This window comes from Amblyomma mixtum, chromosome 10 (genome assembly GCF_055824585.1).
Source record: "Amblyomma mixtum isolate Tamu chromosome 10, ASM5582458v1, whole genome shotgun sequence".
In the NCBI taxonomy this organism is placed as follows: domain Eukaryota; kingdom Metazoa; phylum Arthropoda; class Arachnida; order Ixodida; family Ixodidae; genus Amblyomma; species Amblyomma mixtum.
This window is the reverse complement of record NC_143021.1, coordinates 39,095,182-39,115,087: the sequence shown is the minus strand read 5'-3', so window position 1 is coordinate 39,115,087 and position 19,906 is coordinate 39,095,182. Positions and strand designations below refer to the sequence as shown.

General features: G+C 45.2%; 1 protein-coding gene across 1 annotated transcript in view; it reads left to right on the top strand.

Moving 5' to 3' along the window:
- The window catches only part of LOC149325622 (uncharacterized), a 38,444-nt gene extending 18,762 nt beyond the window's left edge, over positions 1 to 19,682 (top strand). Inside the window, exon 2 of the mRNA XM_089564351.1 lies at positions 19,212 to 19,682. Coding sequence (XP_089420477.1) covers positions 19,212 to 19,682 — 471 coding nt within the window. The remainder of the gene's footprint in view (positions 1 to 19,211) is intronic.
- The last annotated feature ends 224 nt before the right edge of the window (positions 19,683 to 19,906 follow it).

Sequence of the window (19,906 nt, the reverse complement as noted above, 5' to 3'; positions counted from 1 at the left end):
TGCTAAGCTTCCTCAGAATTATGGGCTCGAATTGATCTTCAGTAAAATGGAGCTTAAAGAACGGTAGTCGTATTAGGAATATATATGAAGATGAAAAATACAAAAACCTAGCTGTGCAGGTGAACACACTGAAGTCCCTTCATGAATTTCTAGGACAGACGGAAGCCGATGTCTGCGGGGTGCCGGTATGCACGAAATAATTACGGTGCTGCCTCGCGGATTACTTGTATGGTGGGAATAGAATGAAAGGAATATTATGGGCACTGGATGCTGAGACTGACCGTTGGTTTCGCACAGCAATAAAATTCCTTTGCGCCCGCGTCACAAAATTTTGGCACGTAGAGCACTTGTGCAGCAGACACTCCAATAAATCAGACATGCTATGCGCGAGTGTGAACACATGTAAATTCATCTAATTGGAGCGCGAGTTATGTACACACCGCCAATCTTTAATAGTACCGCGCGAGCGTCGACTGGACAACGCCTTATCATGGCGCGGAGCGCGAATCAAGCGAGAATAAGCGCATTTGTTTCAGATGCACTGGTTCTCGCTCGTTTTGCCGCTCAGCGCTGTCATCAGGCGCTGACAAGCCGGCTGGTCGACGGTCGCGTGGTACTATTAAAGAATTGGCAGGGCGTACCGCAGAACACTTCGCAAGAGGTTACGGTTTCAGGGCGCATTACTGAGCGAAAAGGTTTTGGCTACTTGATCTCAATGGACCAGCTGCAGTAGGTGCCAGAGTGGGGCCGTAGGCTGAAATACGCGCGCATACTTGCACTGACATGCATGTTTACGAAATGACAGGCGGACAGCAGCGCGTAATCAAACAATCGTCAAGCATAGTGCGAGCTGGGAGCTTTAGCAATTCGGACTCGCCAGCCAAAGTTTGCTACTAGAGCATCGAATCTCAACGATGGAAAACAGGAATTGAGCTTACATCGTATAACTTGCTAGAATTCGTCAGCTTGAAATTTTTTCTCCCAATCCTGTGGAGCCACGCTTTCTGTCGCACAATATCGTTCTTCGCCAGCGGCACTGAAAACAACGCCAGACCTTTTCCTGACTGGGTTGAGTACCCGAAGGTGCAACAGCCCGGAATTTCGGCTGCTGCTGCGGACACAAAAACAGAGCCCGATAAACTAAAGTGACTTCCACCAAACAGCGACAAATATAAAGTCACCTCCACTGAATGTCCGTGGCCAGCACAACTATACTGTCACGTTGTAGTGACGGCAGTCCAGCGGTCAGGAAGACAGCATCAAAACTTGCAAACGAAGCTCTTTATTTGTGCTGACTTGCGCCCGCAAAACAACTGAATCACTCGGCGGCGCCGTAAGCAACAGACGTGCTCGTCAGTAGCCGAACTACGAAATGCCGGCCGCTCGCGGCATCGCTCAATTTAAAGCCGGCAAGGAAACTTCGAGACAACCAGGTCAGGATCATCTACAGTAATCTGGAAAAACGTAGATGCAGCTCTGCACGACTGCGATCAGTGGAGGTTAGTCCGGGCGATTCTCGCGTCACGAAGAAACGTAGCGTGCAAGCGCCGTCAAACTATGCAGCCGGACGACTTAGGAAGAACATGGCGGAACGGAACTAGTTCCCAACCGGAAGTGGGCGCTGTCCAATAGTGTGCGTCGGCGGCGCCGCAAACGTTTTCGGTACTTAGCTTTTTTTAGAAAAGCTCATAAAGGGACTTTAGTGCTAACAGGCTGGTGTGATAGTGGCGTGTGCTTCTTGCGGGCTCAAGGAAAAGATATAATGACGGGTCAAGTCCCAACTTACGGTTGAGCAAGAGGGAAAGAAAATCTAAACGAGTACCTTGTCGACGACACTCAAGGCGGGGAATACCATGAAATTGCATTATTTCGGAGGGTGAATCAGATTTGGAAAATTTAGAGAACACAAACCTAACTGCCTTCCTTTGTATTTTTTCAATCTTCTTTATGTTGGATGCCGTATGCGGATCCCAGACTACACACGCGTATTCGAGTTTTGGCCTGACCAAAGATAGACAACTAAGAAGCTTTACATTGGGAGGGGAATTCCGAAGTTTATGTCTCAGGAAACATAGTTTTCTGAACGCAGATGAACAGATTTTGTTAATGTGGGCGTTCCATGACAGATCATGAGTGATTGTCACACCCAAGTTCTTCACCGAAGTGACTTCCTTAAGCGGGGAAGAACCAAGAATATATGCATGTTTTATCGGATTTCTTTTACGAGTGAAACAGTCTTCTCCGGATTTAAAGCCATTCCCCAACGACTGCACCAGTTCACTATATTAGTGAGGCTATTATTCAGGTCTATTTGATGATGAACACTGGAGATTTCGCGAAATAACACACAGTCATCAGCATATAGTCTAATCTGAACACCGGGCAAAACTTCATTGACAATATCGTTAATGTACAGCAAAAACAGTAAAGGCCCCAGGACGCTTCCTTGGGGCACACCAGATGTGACAGGAAGAGAGCCGGATTGTTGTTCACCAAGAGCAACGTATTGTTTTCGGTTATTCAAATAATCACTTATCCGAGAAATAAGAATACGCGGCAGGCGAATGGAATGTAGATTTAATATTAGGCTGCTGTGGGGGACTATGTCAAACGCTTTGCTAAAATCTAGAAAGATTGCATCAATCTGACCATTAATATCTAATACTGAGGCAAAGGAATGAACTACGGATACTAGCTGCGTCACGGTAGAGTAACCTTTCCGGAAACCGTGTTGGTGATTTGTTAGCACCGAATTACACTCTAAAAATTCGTTAATGCGGGTGGCGATAACATGCTCCATCATCTTGCAGCAAGACGAAAGTAATGATATAGGGCGGTAGTTTCTTAATACGAGCCGGTCACCTTGTTTAAAAACGGGCACAATTCGGGCTGTCTTCCATTCACTTGGCACTTTCGCTGACAACAAAGAGGTGCGAAACAGAATAACAAGAAACTTTGCAACAGATTCGGCATATTTACGGAGAAAAATGTTTGGAATATTGTCGGGGCCGGACGATGTTTTAGTTTTCAAATTTAGAAGCATTGAAAGTACACCTTCATAAGTAATAAAATTCGCTTCAGAGGGGTAGGCAGGTGCAGCATCAAGTGTGTATGGTTGGGACACCGTGAACACGCTGTGGAAGTATTCGTTGAAATGGTGAGCAATGGCCCTTTGATCATTTACCAACGTACCAGCAACATACTTCAGAAACCGGTTTCTTTGTGTCACTTATAAATCCCCAGAATTTGCTAGGGTCATTTTTTATGAAGTTTGGGAGAGATATTTTGAAGTAGTAATCTTTTGATCTGCGTACTGCGCCCGCGAGTGCCTTTTTAAGCTCCGAGATCAGATCAGGTTGCACGTGTTTTTTTTTTTTCAGTCGTTTTATTTTGCGCTTAAGGTGAATAATGTTCCGATTCATCCAAGGCGTTTGCTTATGAACATTTTTGCGCTTTGTAGGCACAAAATTATCTAGACAATAATGGCAGATTTCCTTGAATTTGGTCCAAAGTGCGCATGCGTCCGTTCCATCAAAATCTATAAGGCACGTTTCCAAGTGGTGTATTAACAGGGCATCATCAGCGCGCGTGTAATCTTTGAATGTACCTACTTGTTACTGTTTGCGTACGCTGCGCGCGTGAAAAGGTACAGCAATGCTCACAAGATGATGGTCAGAAAGCCCTTGCTCAACCGATACAGTACAGTCACTGAGAGCACGAGGTACAAAAGCCAAATCTAATATAGAATCACGACTGCGGGATTCACGAGTCGGTTGGCGTACAATCTGGACCAAGTCATGTGTGAACATAATATTATAGACAGAATTCACAGGTTTCTTAGAGCCGATACATTCAAGGCGGTCCCAGTCAACACCTGGAAGATTCAGATCGCCGATCAGCAGTATTTTATTCTTAGTGTATTTTGACATATGGATTTGTAATTTGACTAGGTAATCATCGTTGACGTCGGGGGGCCTATAAAGCGCATAAAAAATGAAACCATGACCCCAGCATGACAACTTCAGACACAGGCATTCAAGATCGGGGACGTCTTCGATTAAGGCGGATTCAATTTGGTTTTTGACAATAACAGCTACACCGCCTCCCCTTGAGGGCCGGTCCTTTCTGAATACCTTGTATGAGGGCGGAAAAACGGCGTCATCACCTATATCATTATGTAGCCAAGTTTCTGTTATGACGCATATGTGGGGATCGTATTCGAGCAGTAAAATTTCAAATTCGTCCGCCTTATTTACAAGGCTTCGGCCATTAACATTGATTATTCTCAGCTGTTTCCCGGGCTTTGAAAGGGCCCTACTGTCGTGAATGCGCTTTTTTTGTGCAACCAAATAGGGAGGAGAGCGGGCCAGCATGCCATTTGAGTTAAGTGGGGACCCGTTTTCGACTGCGCCCGAAGGCGAGTCCTGCGGCCAAGCGGTTCTTCGCCGTTTTTTGTAATGGTACCTTCTCGTTTTTATCATCATCCCAGATGTATGCCTGACCATTTATGAATATCCTGGTAAAGGACAAAGATACTTTATCACCTTTATCACGGTTCGGCTAGGAACTGTCCCAGAGCTTTTTTCTAATACCTCTAACTTTGTGTGAAAAATCTTCACCAAGAGAAAGCGAGCTGTTTTTAAGTTTGAAAGCGTTTTTCATAATTTCACCCTTGCGTCGCGAATCCAGAGGCTTAAAGATAACTGGCCTAACTTTGTTCGGTGCTGGCCTTCCTAAGCGGTGAATTCGCTCTATGTCAACTTGGCTGTGTCCGAGCGTTTTTGCAATAATCTTTTCATTAATAGCGCTTTCCAGTGATTCTTTAGTCTCATCTTCCTGTTCTGGGAGGCCGTAAACAATTAGGTTTGACCTCCTGCTAAGATTTTCCAAGTCTTCAATCCTGTTCTCCAGGACTACAACTAAGCGATTCAATGAAGCAAGCTGGTCATGGCAGGAGGCGACTTTAATTTCTAGCGCTGACAGGGCGTCTATTTTGTCTTCTATGTCGGTAAGTCTTTTTTCTTTTATGTCTTTTATATCTAATGCAATTTCTTTCAGTTGTTTCGCGATTTGGGACAGTTCGGGGCCTGGATTTAGTTCCACATCTCCGGCCAGTAACAGCAGTTCTTTGAGGAACAGAGCAACTTGGCAGCAGACACTTGGGCACGGCAGCACCAATAGGAAGGGGTCATTGGAACGAAAGCATTTTCCGTAACATTTCCTCACCTGCGGAGTGAACACGAACGGATTAGACACTTGCATCCTCATGGTGCCGCCGTGCCCAGTGGCTGTGTTGCTTGTCGGAGGGCAATATATAGAGGGATAGCTCGGGGGCGTTGTCCACGGGTCATGCGCACATCCCACGGATCGTGTAGCCACCGAGTGGAAAATTGGCGCTGTCAGGATTCTGTGGAAGGCAGCCGCATCAGCAACAGGCGGGCTTGCGGGTCCGATGAAAGCGCTCAGCAGCACGCCGAGCCACATCTGCGGAGCGAACACGAACGGGTTAGACACTTGCATCCTCATGGTGCCGCCGTGCCCAGTGCCCATTGTTTGCAAAATTTGAAACGTTCATTGGACTAACAAATAAGAATATTTCTACATCTCTACTGCACGATGCTGTTTCTTTGTAGTATTCATATATATTGTTAGGAGAAGGTAAGTGACGCCAACCAAGTAAAATACAGGAAAAACACGACGTTTCGGGACCGGCTCGGCCCCTTCTTCACAGTGTGACTACGGGCGAGCGCAGCTTGGCTTTTTAAGCCCCTGTGTGGAGGACCTGCGGGTCAATGGCCGCAGCCCATGGACGTAGGATGAGGGGAGGGTCCCCAGGGAACGATTAACATTCTCTCGTGTTTGCTGTATGTGCCACGACTCGAGTAGAAGCCTCCTGCGTGGGTTAGCTTCCGTTTCCAATACAATGGTGCTGTCGAAGTCAATTGGGTGGTCACACCCTTCACAGTGTTCGGCCACGGCGCTGCGTTGACGATTCGTCAACGCAGCGCCGTGGCCGAACACTGTGAAGGGTGTGACCACCCAATTGACTTCGACAGCACCATTGTATTGGAAACGGAAGCTAACCCACGCAGGAGGCTTCTACTCGAGTCGTGGCACATACAGCAAACACGAGAGAATGTTAATCGTTCCCTGGGGACCCTCCCCTCATCCTACGTCCATGGGCTGCGGCCATTGACCCGCAGGTCCTCCACACAGGGGCTTAAAAAGCCAAGCTGCGCTCGCCCGTAGTCACACCGTGAAGAAGGGGCCGAGCCGGTCCCGAAACGTCGTGTTTTTCCTGTATTTTACTTGGTTGGCGTCACTTACCTTCTCCTAACATTAAATTTCCCAACCAGACAGACTTCTGTCGAATGTTTTCTTTTGAATATATATTGTTACAGGTTCTATTTTACAAGACAGGTCGACCAGAGCCTGGTGCGCCAGCGGTAGGATACTGGACTTCCTCTTTTTCTTCCAGCGTGCGCACATCTTCTTTGTTCTTCAGGGCCCATGCGTAGCACGTCACATTTCCCTGTTCGCAGACGAAGCCGTCTGGGCCAGTCAATCAATCTGGGTCCCGAAAGTGGAAGGCCGTGCGACATGCACGACTTGGGTTTTCCTTGAGCGGCGGCCTTGCGTTGATTGGGTAGAGGCGACATAGTTGAGGTCGTTGAGGCGAGCAACAACGATGAACGGGTCTGTGTAGTGGGACAGCAGCTTTTGTGATAAACCATGCTTGCGTAGAGGCGTCCACCACAATACAACGTCACCGGGCAGGTAGCAGACATCCTTGCGCCGGCGGTCATAACGCTGCTTAGAGCGATCCTGCGATGCCAAGGTGCGCATCCGGGCAATCCTACGGGCTTCTTCAGCGCGACATAGAGTGTTGGCAATAGGCTCCGTGCGCTGGTATGGGGGCCCTAGTAGCGACCGCATCGCCAGCGCCCCCGCACGGCACTCCCCGCGTTAACTGGATGCCCAGTGTGTTTACGTCAACCCGTCCGCATAGCAGACGCGCAGTGACATCGTTGCGGGAATGGCACCTCGGCGGGAGACCTGCCGTTATGCGGATTTGTGCAATGTTCGAAATTACAGACCTTTCCCCGCTGAAAATGAGAAGGCGAGAAATGGAGCACACATTGGGTTCTTCTGCAAAAAGGTCGTCCAAAGAGATCTCAACGAGATAATCGAAATTGCCCTCAATACAAAAGGCCAGGCAGCAGTTCAACGGTTTGTTTTTGTTTGGATTGCTTTTATTTATGTTCCTGAGCAGAAGTTATGAATCGTTGATGCAGGTGGCACTAAGAACGAAAAGTGCGCATGAGCAGTTCGACTGCACACCGCATAAAAACAAGAACTGCCGACTTCCAGTATTTAGCCATGTCCTTACGTCACCAAGGATGTTCTGTAGGGCTGCAACTTGTTACGGTAAGCTTCGTGGCCTGCTTAATGTATGTGGCCACTGAAAATGTGCTGTACGGCGGTTTAAACTGACCACTTGTTGTAATCCCTGTCAGCTTCTTTACAAGTCTTTTTTCCCAACCAAAAGGTGCCGTTCCCCGAAGACACTCTCGTATTATTCGAAGAAACGAAAAAAGGCAAGTCCCTCCTTCTATGTTAACTCAGGGATGTTTCCAGTAGACTGCAAGATGACTCAGGGAGGGGTGTCCAAAGGGTGCATGGGTTGACTACCACCCATTTATCAGTAAAATAGAGGGTGAAGGAGATAGTCCAGCGCCTTGCTTTTCCAGCATGACTGGTTTCGGGCCATTCTTCAGTCTTCAGCCCTGAAGAGCGACTCGCAAATGTGAATGCGCCGTAAAGAGATGCCTGATGCTTTTCGTTTCCGCCAAGACTGCGAGAGTGTGATCTGGGAAGGAGAGCTTTCACGTGAAAACAAACCTTGCAAAGAAGGCGGCTTAAAGATTTCCCCAAATAGTTCATAACATATGCAGTAGTAGTGTCTTTGCAAGATGCGATGCAGTTCTGTTCCAACTTCCACATGACGATGCAGGAAAGAAGATGGAAATAATAGCTAGACAGGAGTTGGAGCTGGCACATGGGACGACAATTCACGAAGTAACTTCAGTACAAACCTAATGATGACATGCTACATCTAGTTTCTATTCAGGTTGGACTGATCATCGATTCTGAGCAACCATGGCTGTGTTGCAGTCCCGACGGCAGTGTGACATCGGGCGGCACATTTCAACTTATCTAAATTAAGTGCCCTTACAGTCTGAGGAACAAGTGTCTGATTGACCCAGACAAAGAAATCAGCTATGTGCCATCCATTATGTGTATGGACACTTATAGTTGCGTAAAACCCATTCGCACTACACGCAGATAATGATAATGCTGTACGTACGGAGCATTGACACTGCTTTACTTTATGTGTATTGTCCTCAGAGAAGCATAGCTCTAACAATCAAAAAGAACGAAGCATTTCTTGCCGAGTATAAACCAAAGTTAAAGGACTTTTATTTCAGCTATTGCTTGAAAGCACTGATTAAATGAATGCCCAACGGCATTTTGTAAATAATGTACAATTAAAGCTCCCCTTGTCCTTTCATGCTATCGCTACCGCTGACTATCGCTGACTGCAAACTGAACTAGAGTTGCCCCCACCTTTCGCCCCCTCTGTTAACCAGATGGCGCCACGCGCTCTCCAAAAACTGCAGCGCACGGAGCCTATAGAAGGCTCGGTGTCGAGAGAGAAAGGTAAGGTGCTGTCGAGGGCGCTTCGAGGAGGACGGGCATAAAGAAGGAAGAATGGGCTGTAACCAGTTATTTCATGCCTCGACGTGTTATACGCGTATGTAATGAAGGGAAGCACAAATATGATGCAACTTACACCGATAGCTGCACTGAAGTATAAAAGTTTCTCTTTGTAGATTAAGAAATAACTTTTTTTTTTCGGAATTAATTGTGCCCCCCAGCTATGCCTGCATTATACTATCCTGCACTTCGTTCAATCGGTCTTGTGATAAGTTAAAGAATTGTGCAAATTTCTATTCTACGTCGTCATAACATATCGCAGCTGAAGATACGTTCAGCTACTAGAAAAGTATTTTGATTCTTTTTTCTCCCTGGAAACTGCCGTTCTAAGAAAGTTACTTAAGCAAAGATGGTTGGTTTGTGGGGTTTAACGCCCCAAAGCGACTAAGGCTATGAGAGACGCCCTAGTGGAGGGCTCCGGAAATTTCGACCACCTGGGGTTCTTTAACGTGCACTGACATCGTACACTACACGGGCCTCGAATTTCTCCTCCAAAGAAATTCAACCGCCGCGGCCGGGATCGAACCCGCGTCTTTCGGGCCAGCAGCCGAGCACCATAGCCACTGAGCCACCGCGGCGGCTTACTTAAGCAAAGAGCGATTAATATTCAGAACATATGATTTCATGCAGCCGGGAACATTAGTGTTATAACATGTACTTATTGGTTCCCAGCTTAAGTACTGAACCAAACAATTAAACGTTAGTAACAGAAAGGGTATGGTTTTCACATTGTATAAATACAATCTCACTCAGGAGAAATGGACGCTAGGTTAACGCTTCGAGTGTGTCCCGTGCGTCGGTGCTGGCTTAGCAATGCAAGAGGAATTCACTGACTGCGCACTGGAAAATATCATATAAACCTATAGGTATGACCAAAGAGAAAAAACAATTGTGACTAAGACAAAGGAAAACAAGCAAGGTTCTGCACATTCCTGGAAAAAATAAATGTTTAATGACACTCAGCATACACCCATTGAGATATGTACCAATTTGTTTTATTGTCGGCTGAAAAATAAGATTTACAAATCGTTTTTCATTTCTCTCGCTCTCAACACGTCTGCATGTGTGTCCTATTAGCCCCTAACATGAAAAGCATAGAATTTCACCCTGTTTAACAAAGAAGGATGCAGCGAAACAGCTTTCTCTTAATTTGTGGTTTCGGTTTTTACGCCGCCGGCGCCGCCGCCACCAAGGAAAACTTGCCGTGCGCCGCCGCCGATGAATATCCGGCGCCACGCCGACGGCGCCGACCACCACGCCGCCACTGGTCGAAAATAAAATAAAAGGCTGATTGATTGATTGATTGATTGATTGATTGATTGATTGACTGACTGACTGACTGACTGACTGACTGACTGACTGACTGACTGATTGATTGATTGATTGATTGATTGATTGATTGATTGATTGATTGATTGATTGATTGATTGATTGATTGATTGATTGATTGATTGATTGATTGATTGATTGATTGATTGATTGATTGATTGATTGATTGATTGATTGATTGATTGATTGATTGATTGATTGATTGATTGATTGATTGATTGATTGTGACACGCATTTTGTAGTTTCCAAAGGTAAAAACTTGCGCAAACAGTAGAAGAAGAAGAAGACGGTACAACAGGACAGAGCGCAAACTTCCAACTGGTTTATTAAGGAAACTGTACCTACATATATAGACAGGTGAAATCATATCAGAGTGATCAAGCGTAAACACGTGTGCACACAACCAGCGAAGATCCACTACCAAGCAGGGCAAAACTAATAAAATCTCATCATGTTATCACTGAGGCCAAAAGATGCTAGCTGTAAGAAGGCTGAATGAAATATGCAGGGTAATACCAGCAACGCAGACAGATACACACACATACACATGCACGACTGCGCGCGCGCAAACAACACATGCACATACACACCCACACACACAAATAGACAAGCACACGTAACCTTGTAACAACACATATCTTTGGCAAAGCCAAGTCAGACCTAAAAACAAAGTAAAACAGGCAGTCACAAACTAAAACCGATAAAACAGCCAAAAGGCTAAGCCTGAGTGAATAAAATCAATTTTCTAGGCAAAAGCCGCGTCACTCATAAAAACCAACAACAAAAAAACCAACAACAAAAACAAGACGTCTAGATTTCTAAGCAAAAGCCGCGTCAGTTATAAAAATCAACAACAGACAAGAAGGTATGTAACAGCAAGTAGCCCAACAAATCACACATGTCCTAAAAAGGCTAGCTCCTTATCAAGGAGTGTTAAAGAGGTGGAACTAATACATTTTTCACCGTTTTTCGTTATTAAAAAGGCCTCAGTGATCTCTCTCTGCATTTTGGTTTTGCTACGTGCGAGAATTATAGTGCCCTCATACACAGGTTTGCATTTATGGCAGACAATATGGTCATACAGGTTGCCAGTTTTGTAACTTTCCACATTCCTCTTGTGTTCAATGATGCGGTCATTCACGCATCTACCCGTCTGTCCAATATATATGCACCCACAAGTGAGAGGCAGGCTGTACACAACATTGGTGGAACATTCGACGAACCTAGTGCCATGCTTCTTTTCACATCGCTGAGGTTTTTTGGCCAGAACGGTACATACGCTTAACAGCTTAGTAGGCGCGGAAAAAAGTACAGTCACATCATTCCTGTTTCCAATCTTCTTCAGGTTATGGGAAATTTTGTGCAGATAAGGGATGACTTGAATCTGCTGTCTTGGCTGAGGCACTGTCGAGGCTTCCTTACTGTCATTCCTTCGTGCTTTATGTAGTATACCCACTGTTACACTGTGGATTGCGTTGGCGGGATACCCTGCTTTTTCAAGACGATTGATCTGGATGGTGACGCTGCTTTTCAGGTTGTGTGAACAGCTCCTGGCAAGTGCTGCTTGAAGAAGACCAGCTATTATTCCACGTTTGACGAGCTTCGAGTGGGCGCTTTCATAGGGCAATAAGCTTTTCTTGCTGCGTGGATTGTATTTGTAACAAGGGCCGCATTTTGTAGGCAACAAGAGGGAAATATCCCAAGCATACAAACTTGAACACAACGCATCAAATGGAACAGAACAAATTCATTTTGAAATTTGGTTAAACCACCTTGGCGCAAATAATTTCACAATAACAAAAGAGACGAGGAGACAACGGACAGGCGCCGTTGTCTGCTCGTCTCTTTTGCCCTGTGAAATTATTTGCGCCAAAGTGGCTTCACCAAATTTTAAGATGCTAAACCAACTAGCCCGGCAGCATGCCTTACAGAATAAATTCATGGCAAATAAAATATAGAATGGTTAAACTGGAGGTCACAGATCGAGGCGGGAGCAAAAAAGATTTAGAGAGGGATAAAACTGTATTATTATCTAGCTTATTTCATTGAGCTATTGTCCTAGAAAAGAATGAATATTTAAAACAGTTATTGCGAGTGCCATAAGGAATTATTAGCCGCCGCGGTGGCTCAGTGGCTATGGTGCTCGGCTGCTGTCCCGAAAGACGCGGGTTCGATCCCGGCCGCGGCGGTTGAATTTCTTTGGAGGAGAAATTCGAGGCCCGTGTACTGTGCGATGTCAGTGCACGTTAAAGAACCCCAGGTGGTCGAAATTTCCGAAGCCCTCCACTACGGCGTCTCTCATAGCCTTAGTCGCTTTGGGACGTTAAACCCCATAAACCAACCATAAGGAATTATTGTTAGGAAGTGTCTCTGTCGTGCTGCGTATCGCGCATAAAAGGAGATTATATGTGGAATGTTTGCTTTGTAATCACCTTTGATTAACTGATATAAAAAATTTTGGCCCAAAGCTCAGTTTCTGTCGGTCAGCTTTGGATGTTTCGCCTTAGTTATAAGTGCTGCGATTGAAGTGCGCCCAAAGCTCCTATAAGAAGCGAATTGCCTTTTTTGGTAGATGTTCAATCTGACTAATATGTTTTCGTGTATACGGATATCAGAAAATAGCCGTATATTCTAATGAATGAAGCACTATTGATTTATAAGCTCGGCCCAGAAATAACAGTTTTTGATTAGTGGAACTAGTTGCATAATTAATATGCTTTCAGCGTAGATCTTTGAAAATCCATAGACCAATATACTTAAACTGCTCAACTTCCGATAAGAAAGCATAACCAGCTGAGTACGTAAAACGTAGAGGGTTTTTTTTGCGAGTAATTTTCATAAATACAATTTATGCAAAATTGACCTCCATTTGCCAGTCTCCTTACCATGAAACTATTTTTTGGAATGCCTCATTTCATTTCATTTTATTACCTTAAAGACCCCGCGCGGGGTATTACATAAGGGGTGGGATGAGCAGAAAAGGTACAAGACAATGCAATTTGTGATCATGTACAAAAAATGTTGTTTAGATTGCTAGCAAATGATAAAGGACAGGTGATGTCGACGACATGCTGGGGAAGGCCGTTCCAATCTTTAGCTGCACGTGGGAAGAAGGAGGCTGAAAAAGTAACAGTTCGGGCACGTGGGCGAAAAACTTGACGCGTGTGGCTAGTGCGCTGAGAAATGTATGATGCTGGCGTGATATAAGGGGCACGGTTAAGTGATGTGATGAATAAAAGAACTTGTGGTACAGTGATAGCGTGGCTATGCGACGACGAACGGAAAGAGGCGATAGTGCCGATTTAGTTTTTAGGGCTGAAACACTGGCGTCATAGGAGTAAGAAGAGTGAATGAACCTTGTAGCGCTGTTTTGAACGGCTTCTAGATCGTTTACGAGGTTAATATGATGCGGGTCCCATATGGCGGATGCATATTCAAGTTTAGGTCTAATGAGTGACTTGTAGGCGAGCAATTTCACGTGATGCGAGGTGAGGCGAAGGTGACGTTTAAGAAATCCCAGAGTTTTGTTAGCAGATGATATCACGTTAGCAACATGTGCATTCCATGTTAGGTCATTAGATAATGTGACGCCTAAGTATTTGAAAGATGATACAGATTCTACGGACTCGTTAGCGATTTTGTATTGGAAGGCATGACTCTTTTTGCGACAGGTAATGGAAAGAAGCTTGCATTTGCTAGGGTTGAGGGTCATAAGCCAATCTGCGCACCACTGTTCAATTTGGTTAAGGTCCTGCTGGAGGGCTTCTTGATCATTTATGTTTGTTACTTGGCGGTAAATTACGCAGTCGTCAGCGAACATTCGAATTTGGCAGGATACATACTGTGGGAGATCGTTAATATATATTAAAAACAAAACGGGTGCAAGAACGGAGCCTTGTGGGACGCCGGATGTTACAGGGAGAGGATTGGAAGACTGGTTATTTACAATGACTGACTGAAAGCGATTTGTTAAGAAGGCCTTGATCCAGTTTAGCACGTGAGGATGTAGGTTTAGTATAGAAAGCTTTTGTATTAATCGTTGATGTGGAACTTTATCAAATGCTTTAGCGTAATCCAGAAAGATGGCGTCAACTTGAAGGTTAGCGTCCAGGTCAGCATGTAAGTCGTTGAGGAACATGGCTAGTTGTGTTTCGCATGAAAACCCCTTGCGGAAACCGTGCTGGGATGGATGGAAGAAATTGTTAGCGTCTAAGAAGTTCATTACCTGAGAGTATATGACATGTTCCATGATCTTGCAAGGGACGCTAGTTAGAGAAATAGGACGGTGGTTTAGGGGGGAATTTTTGTCACCTGATTTGTAGAGTGGAACGACCTTCCCAACTTTCCAGTTTTCCGGAATGAGACCTGTAGAGAGTGATTGCGAAAATAATAATTCAAAATACACTGCACTAATACATTTCGTGTTTTTTAGTAGTTTAGTGTTTATCTCGTCGATGCCGGCTGACAAGGAAAGTTTCATTTTCTCAATTAAAGACGAGATGCCAGTTGAAGAAAAAGTTATTGCGTCCATTGGTGAAGTGGCATTAGTAGGAGGTATCCTTGGAGGCGGGTTGCGCTCCTGGGTGAAAACTGACGAGAACGCCGTATTGAAGATGTTAGCGCATTCTGTGTCGGAGGCTTGAATACCGGATGCATGAGTGAGAGTGATTGAGTGTGATGGTGTGGGATTGATGACGCGCCAAAATTTTTTCGGGTTATCGCATAGCATGCGCGGTAGGTCGCTGTTAAAAAATGAGTGTTTAGCGTTGGTGACGGAAGTCAAGTATTCCTTTTCGGCTGAAAAGTATTTTTCCCACGCTTCAGAATTGCTTTTAAATTTGGCAGCGCGAAAAAGCCGTTTCTTTTTATTCTCGAGTCTTTTTAGTGTCTTAGAAAACCAGGGCTTAGAGCGATTTTCACGAAAAGTTATTCTAGGGATAAATTTTTGTGTTAGTTCATGGAGTTTATCTTTAAATATTAGCCAATTCTCGTTAACAGATCTCTGGTTATGACCGGCTTCGAAGAGTGGGAAAAAAATGCTCAGTTCATGATTAATGACATTGTAGTTACCTTTGTCATACAGGGTGATCGTTTTCTTTTTTGTTTCATGGCGCTCGGTGCGAAAGGCAAAATCTGCTTGAATGACTTTATGGTCGCTAATGGGCTCTAAGTATGTAATGGATGACAAACTGTCAGGATGAGAGCTTAATATTAAGTCTAAAATGTTGCTCGAATCGCCTGCGATGCGTGTTGGGCTGGTTACTAGTTGGTGAAGATTAAAGTTCAAATAAACATCTATAAAATCCCTTGATTCAGAACTGATTGGCTGTGAATGAGAGCGGTTAAGCCAGTTTATTCCTGGATAATTAAAATCACCAAATAGAAGAATATGCGCGTTCGGATAAGATGTCATGACCTGGTTTAGCATATTGTTGAGTTCACGGGAAAAGTTTGGGCTAGCATGCGGAGCCCTATAACACACGCCGATTATGACTGCATGCGGTGAAGTACGGCACAAAAGCCACAGTATATCTAAGTTAGATTGGAGACTGATGGGTGAACAAGATAATTCCGGTCCAGCAGCGATCAGTACACCACCCCCTCGAGAATCTGTGCGGTCCTTTCGATAAACAGAAAAGTTCGGCAAATCGGCAATAACTTCAGCATCAGTGATATCATTAGTAAGCCAGGTTTCTGTTAATAACAGCATACTGCTGTTATATGATGTGACTAAGCTAGATACGCGTTCTCGTTTCGGCATAAAACTGCGAATATTAGTGTAGGTTATAGAGAACGAAAGATGATTACTTGGTAAAGTATGGGGACGGGTATTGATTACTTTTGGGAGAAGTGACCGCTATGGTATCTCTTTAACCATCTGCGATGAGATATCGTATATGTAACGCTTAGTACCAATGTGCAATGTCTTGTACCGAAGTGAAAATTTTCTTTTTTTGATTTGGCGAATACTACAAGATGGCTACGCGCGGTTTGGACAGAACGAGAGAAGTCTTCGCCGATGCTGTAGGATGTATTCTTTAGTTTCCGGGCATTTGAGAGAATATTGTCTTTAGTTTTGTAGGACGTGAATTTAGTTATTATTGGGCGGCAGCGGTCGTCAGAGTGGCGTCCAAGGCGATGTGCGCGTTCTATTTCTTTAGGGTCGATTAATATGTTAAGGCGATCCTGGCAGTGACGAATGATTATTTCTTCAGCCTCAGCATATGTTTCGGTCGCATTAGTGTCTTCAAGCCATGAAATATTAGATTATTCCGCCGCGATCGATTTTCGGCGTCGTCTAGGCGTGTTTCAAGCGCAGAGACTAAGCAGGCTGTCTGGGCGGCGTTAGTTCGGACAGCATCAAGGTCTGTTTGTAAGGTTTTTAGGGTTTGGTAGTGGTTCTCGAGATCAGTCATTCTTTCGCTCAGATTGGAGATGGTTTGGTTTGTCGTTAGTAGTTGGTTTTTTAGTTCGCCAACATCTGCGATGAGTTGAGATTGACTGGCTGAATTTTTTTGCAGCTCAGCAAGAATGGCGACAGAATCAGGACCGGGGTTAGTTTCAATATCACCGGATAAGAACAACAGAAGGGAGCGGGCAAAATCGGCAACGATAGCACTCAGACACCGTGGGCTTGGCAGCTGCACTAAGAAGTAGTTACTAGTTTTCTTTGCGAAAAGGCTGCATTGTTCACCAACCTGCATTGTCAGGAAGAGCGGATTAATGGTCTTTGCCATGGCACAGCCACCAAGCCCACGAAGTGTCGTTGACGGATGCTGCGGTTTTATGCTTGAAGATGGTGATGTCGACTGTGATGGGGCGATCCAGGAGGCAGCGAGGGTTGGGCAGATCCGTGGCGGCGTGTCGACGGCAGCGGTGACGTTGACGTAGCCAGCCTCAAATCCGCCGCAGCCAAGATTAATAGCAGGTAGGGATGACGAACCCGACTGCGCAGTCGTCAGGCCAGGCAGAAATGCGACGATGATCGTGACAAGCACCTGCATTGTCAGGAAGAGCGGATTAGTGGTCTTTGCCATGGCACAGCCAACTGTAATTGATCCTTAGCACTATTGATTTCAGAATAAATGACGCAATCGTCAGCGTACAGTTTAACCTTAAGCTCAATGTTATTTACAATGTCATGAAGGAATATCAAGAATAAATGTGGTCCGAAACGTAGCGTTGCGAAATGCTAGAATCGACTGAATTAAATCTTGATGAAACGAGACCTCCGAAAGAAACGTACTGTTGTCTGTTCGAAAGGTAGGCTGAAATCCAATTTACGGCCGCCGCGGTGGCTCAGCGGTTATGGTGCTCGGCTGCTGACCCGAAAGACGCGGGTTCGATCCCGGACGCGGCAACTGGAATTTCTGTGGAGGATAAATTCTAGAGGCCCGTGTACTGTGCGATGTCAGTGCACGTTAAAGAATTCCCGGTGGTCGAAATTTCCGGAGCCCTTCACTACGGCGTATCTCATAGCCTTAGTCGCTTTGGGACGTTAAACCCCATAAACCAAACCAAACCAAATCCAATTTACAAGCTGCGTGTTTCTCAACATTATATATAACTTAAAAACTAACTTTTTGTGCGAAAGTTTATCGAACGCTTTCACGCTGTTATAAAAGCCCAACCTGCTAGATGATGCTTCACATCTCGGGCAGCAGAGGCAGCGACAGGAACAATCGTGTAGCGCCTGACCATCGTCTTTGCTTTACGCAGAACCAGTATAGTGCCGGCTATCTACCGACCGACATCGACTATCTACACTGCTGCATCTCTCGCCCTGCCGGTATTTTGGACGGACACCAGACAACGCCCCCCATCATCATCATCATCATCGTCATCAGCCTGACTACGCCCACTGCAGGGCAAAGGCCTCTCCCATGTCTCTCTAATTAACCTTGTCCTTCGCCAGCCGCGGCCACCATATTCCCGCAAATTTCTTAATCTCATCCGCCCACCTAATTTTCTGCCGCCTCCTGGTACGCTTGCCTTCTCTTGGAATCCAGTCCGTTACGCTTAAGGACCAGCGGTTATCTTGCCTTCGCATTATATGCCCTGCCCAAGCCCACTTCTTCTTCTTGATTTCAAGTAGGATATCATAAACGCGCGTTTGTTCGCAAGCCCATCAAGCCTCTTATAAAAGCCCAACCTGCTGGCGGATGCTTCACACCTCGGGCAGCAGAGGCAACGGCAGGAACAATCGTGTAGCGCCTGACCATCGTCTTTGCTTTAGGCAGGTTGGTTAATTTCAGTGTATTTATAAGTAACCATTTGTCCCGCTGCCGCTGCTGCCCTAGCTTGTGTTCAATATGAGTACTGTGCCGACGGATACTTGTCTTACATGTTCTGAGGATTTTACATGTTCTGAGGATGCGCGGCCATTAGAGCGCGAGTATACAAAGCAAAAAATGAGGCAGATAAGAAAACATTAAAATGCCGTTTGCCTTCGTCGCGTAGTGGGCAAACGTTCGCGCTCCCACCTCCTTTGGGTAAAGAACTCTCTGAAATAAAGAAGAATTTGGCTGCACTTACTGTCAAGCTGGATGGCCTGACACCATTAAGTGAGACCGTAGCAAACATTTAAAAATCTGTCACATATATTTCTGAAACATACGACATGCTACTCACTACTTCTGAGAGGCATGATGGAGAGATTGAAAGGCTACCCACTAAGCTTGAAAGCACTGAAAAAGATCAAAACGAGCTAAAGAAAGAGCTAAATGATCTGCAACAGTACAGCAGAAGACAGAACATGGAAATGCATAGCTTGCCCTTTGAGGAAAAAGAAGACTTGCTATCTAAGATAAATGATCTTATTTTGTTTTTATTTTTATGATTATTTTTTATTAATTATAATTATTGTTATTATTATTTGTTTTTGTTTTGTTTCTTTTTTTTCATCCTCTCCGTGCCCTTCTTGTGGTAGACTCCCCCGGTGTTCCTCTCCCGTGTGCTTTCCTTTTGCCTTTACTACGTACAGGTGAATACCAACCTTTACCACCCGATTCCTGGCCGATCCCCCAGAGTGGGTATGTGCCATTCTGTCGTAGGCTACAACAACAATGATCTTGCGGTGACGCTCGATCTACCTTGCCTATCAGACTCCGATACTGTTGAAGGATAAGTACGACGATGCCGAGAATCGCTTACGCCGCTCGAACCTGTTATTCTTCGGCATCACAGACGAACTCGGTGAAACATGGGAACAGTCCGAAGCTCATGTTGTTTCCTTTTGCTCCGAAAAGCTCGAAATTTCAATTGATAACCATCAGATTGAACGTGCGCACCGTTTGGGTCGCTTCGAGACAGGCAAAAACCGTCCAATCATTGTGAAGCTGGCACATTTCAAAGACAAATCGAGAATATTGCTTGCCGGGCCGAAGCTTAAGGAAACAGCATTTTCTGTTCGCGAAGATTTTTCAGCTAAGGTTCGATTAGCTAGAAAGAAACTTTTCTCTTATGGTCAGCAAAGCAAAGCATCGTTCAAGATTCGTTTCGACAAGCTACTCATCGGCAAGAAGCATTTCGTCTATCAAGCAGATACGGATTCCGTAGTTGAGCTGAAACCATAGCGATTACTGCAAGCACCGCGCGACCTTCAATCTCATCTTTCAAGCCCTTCTCAGTGCCCACGCCCTATTGCAGCCTATCAGAAAACCTCGGTTTTGCTAACAAATGTTCGAAGCTACTTGCCTAAAGAAGAAACAGTTGAAGCCCTTCTTGATGACCTCAGCACAGACATCGCATTATTCACTGAATCATGGCTGACACCCGACATTCAACTTCATGACAACTT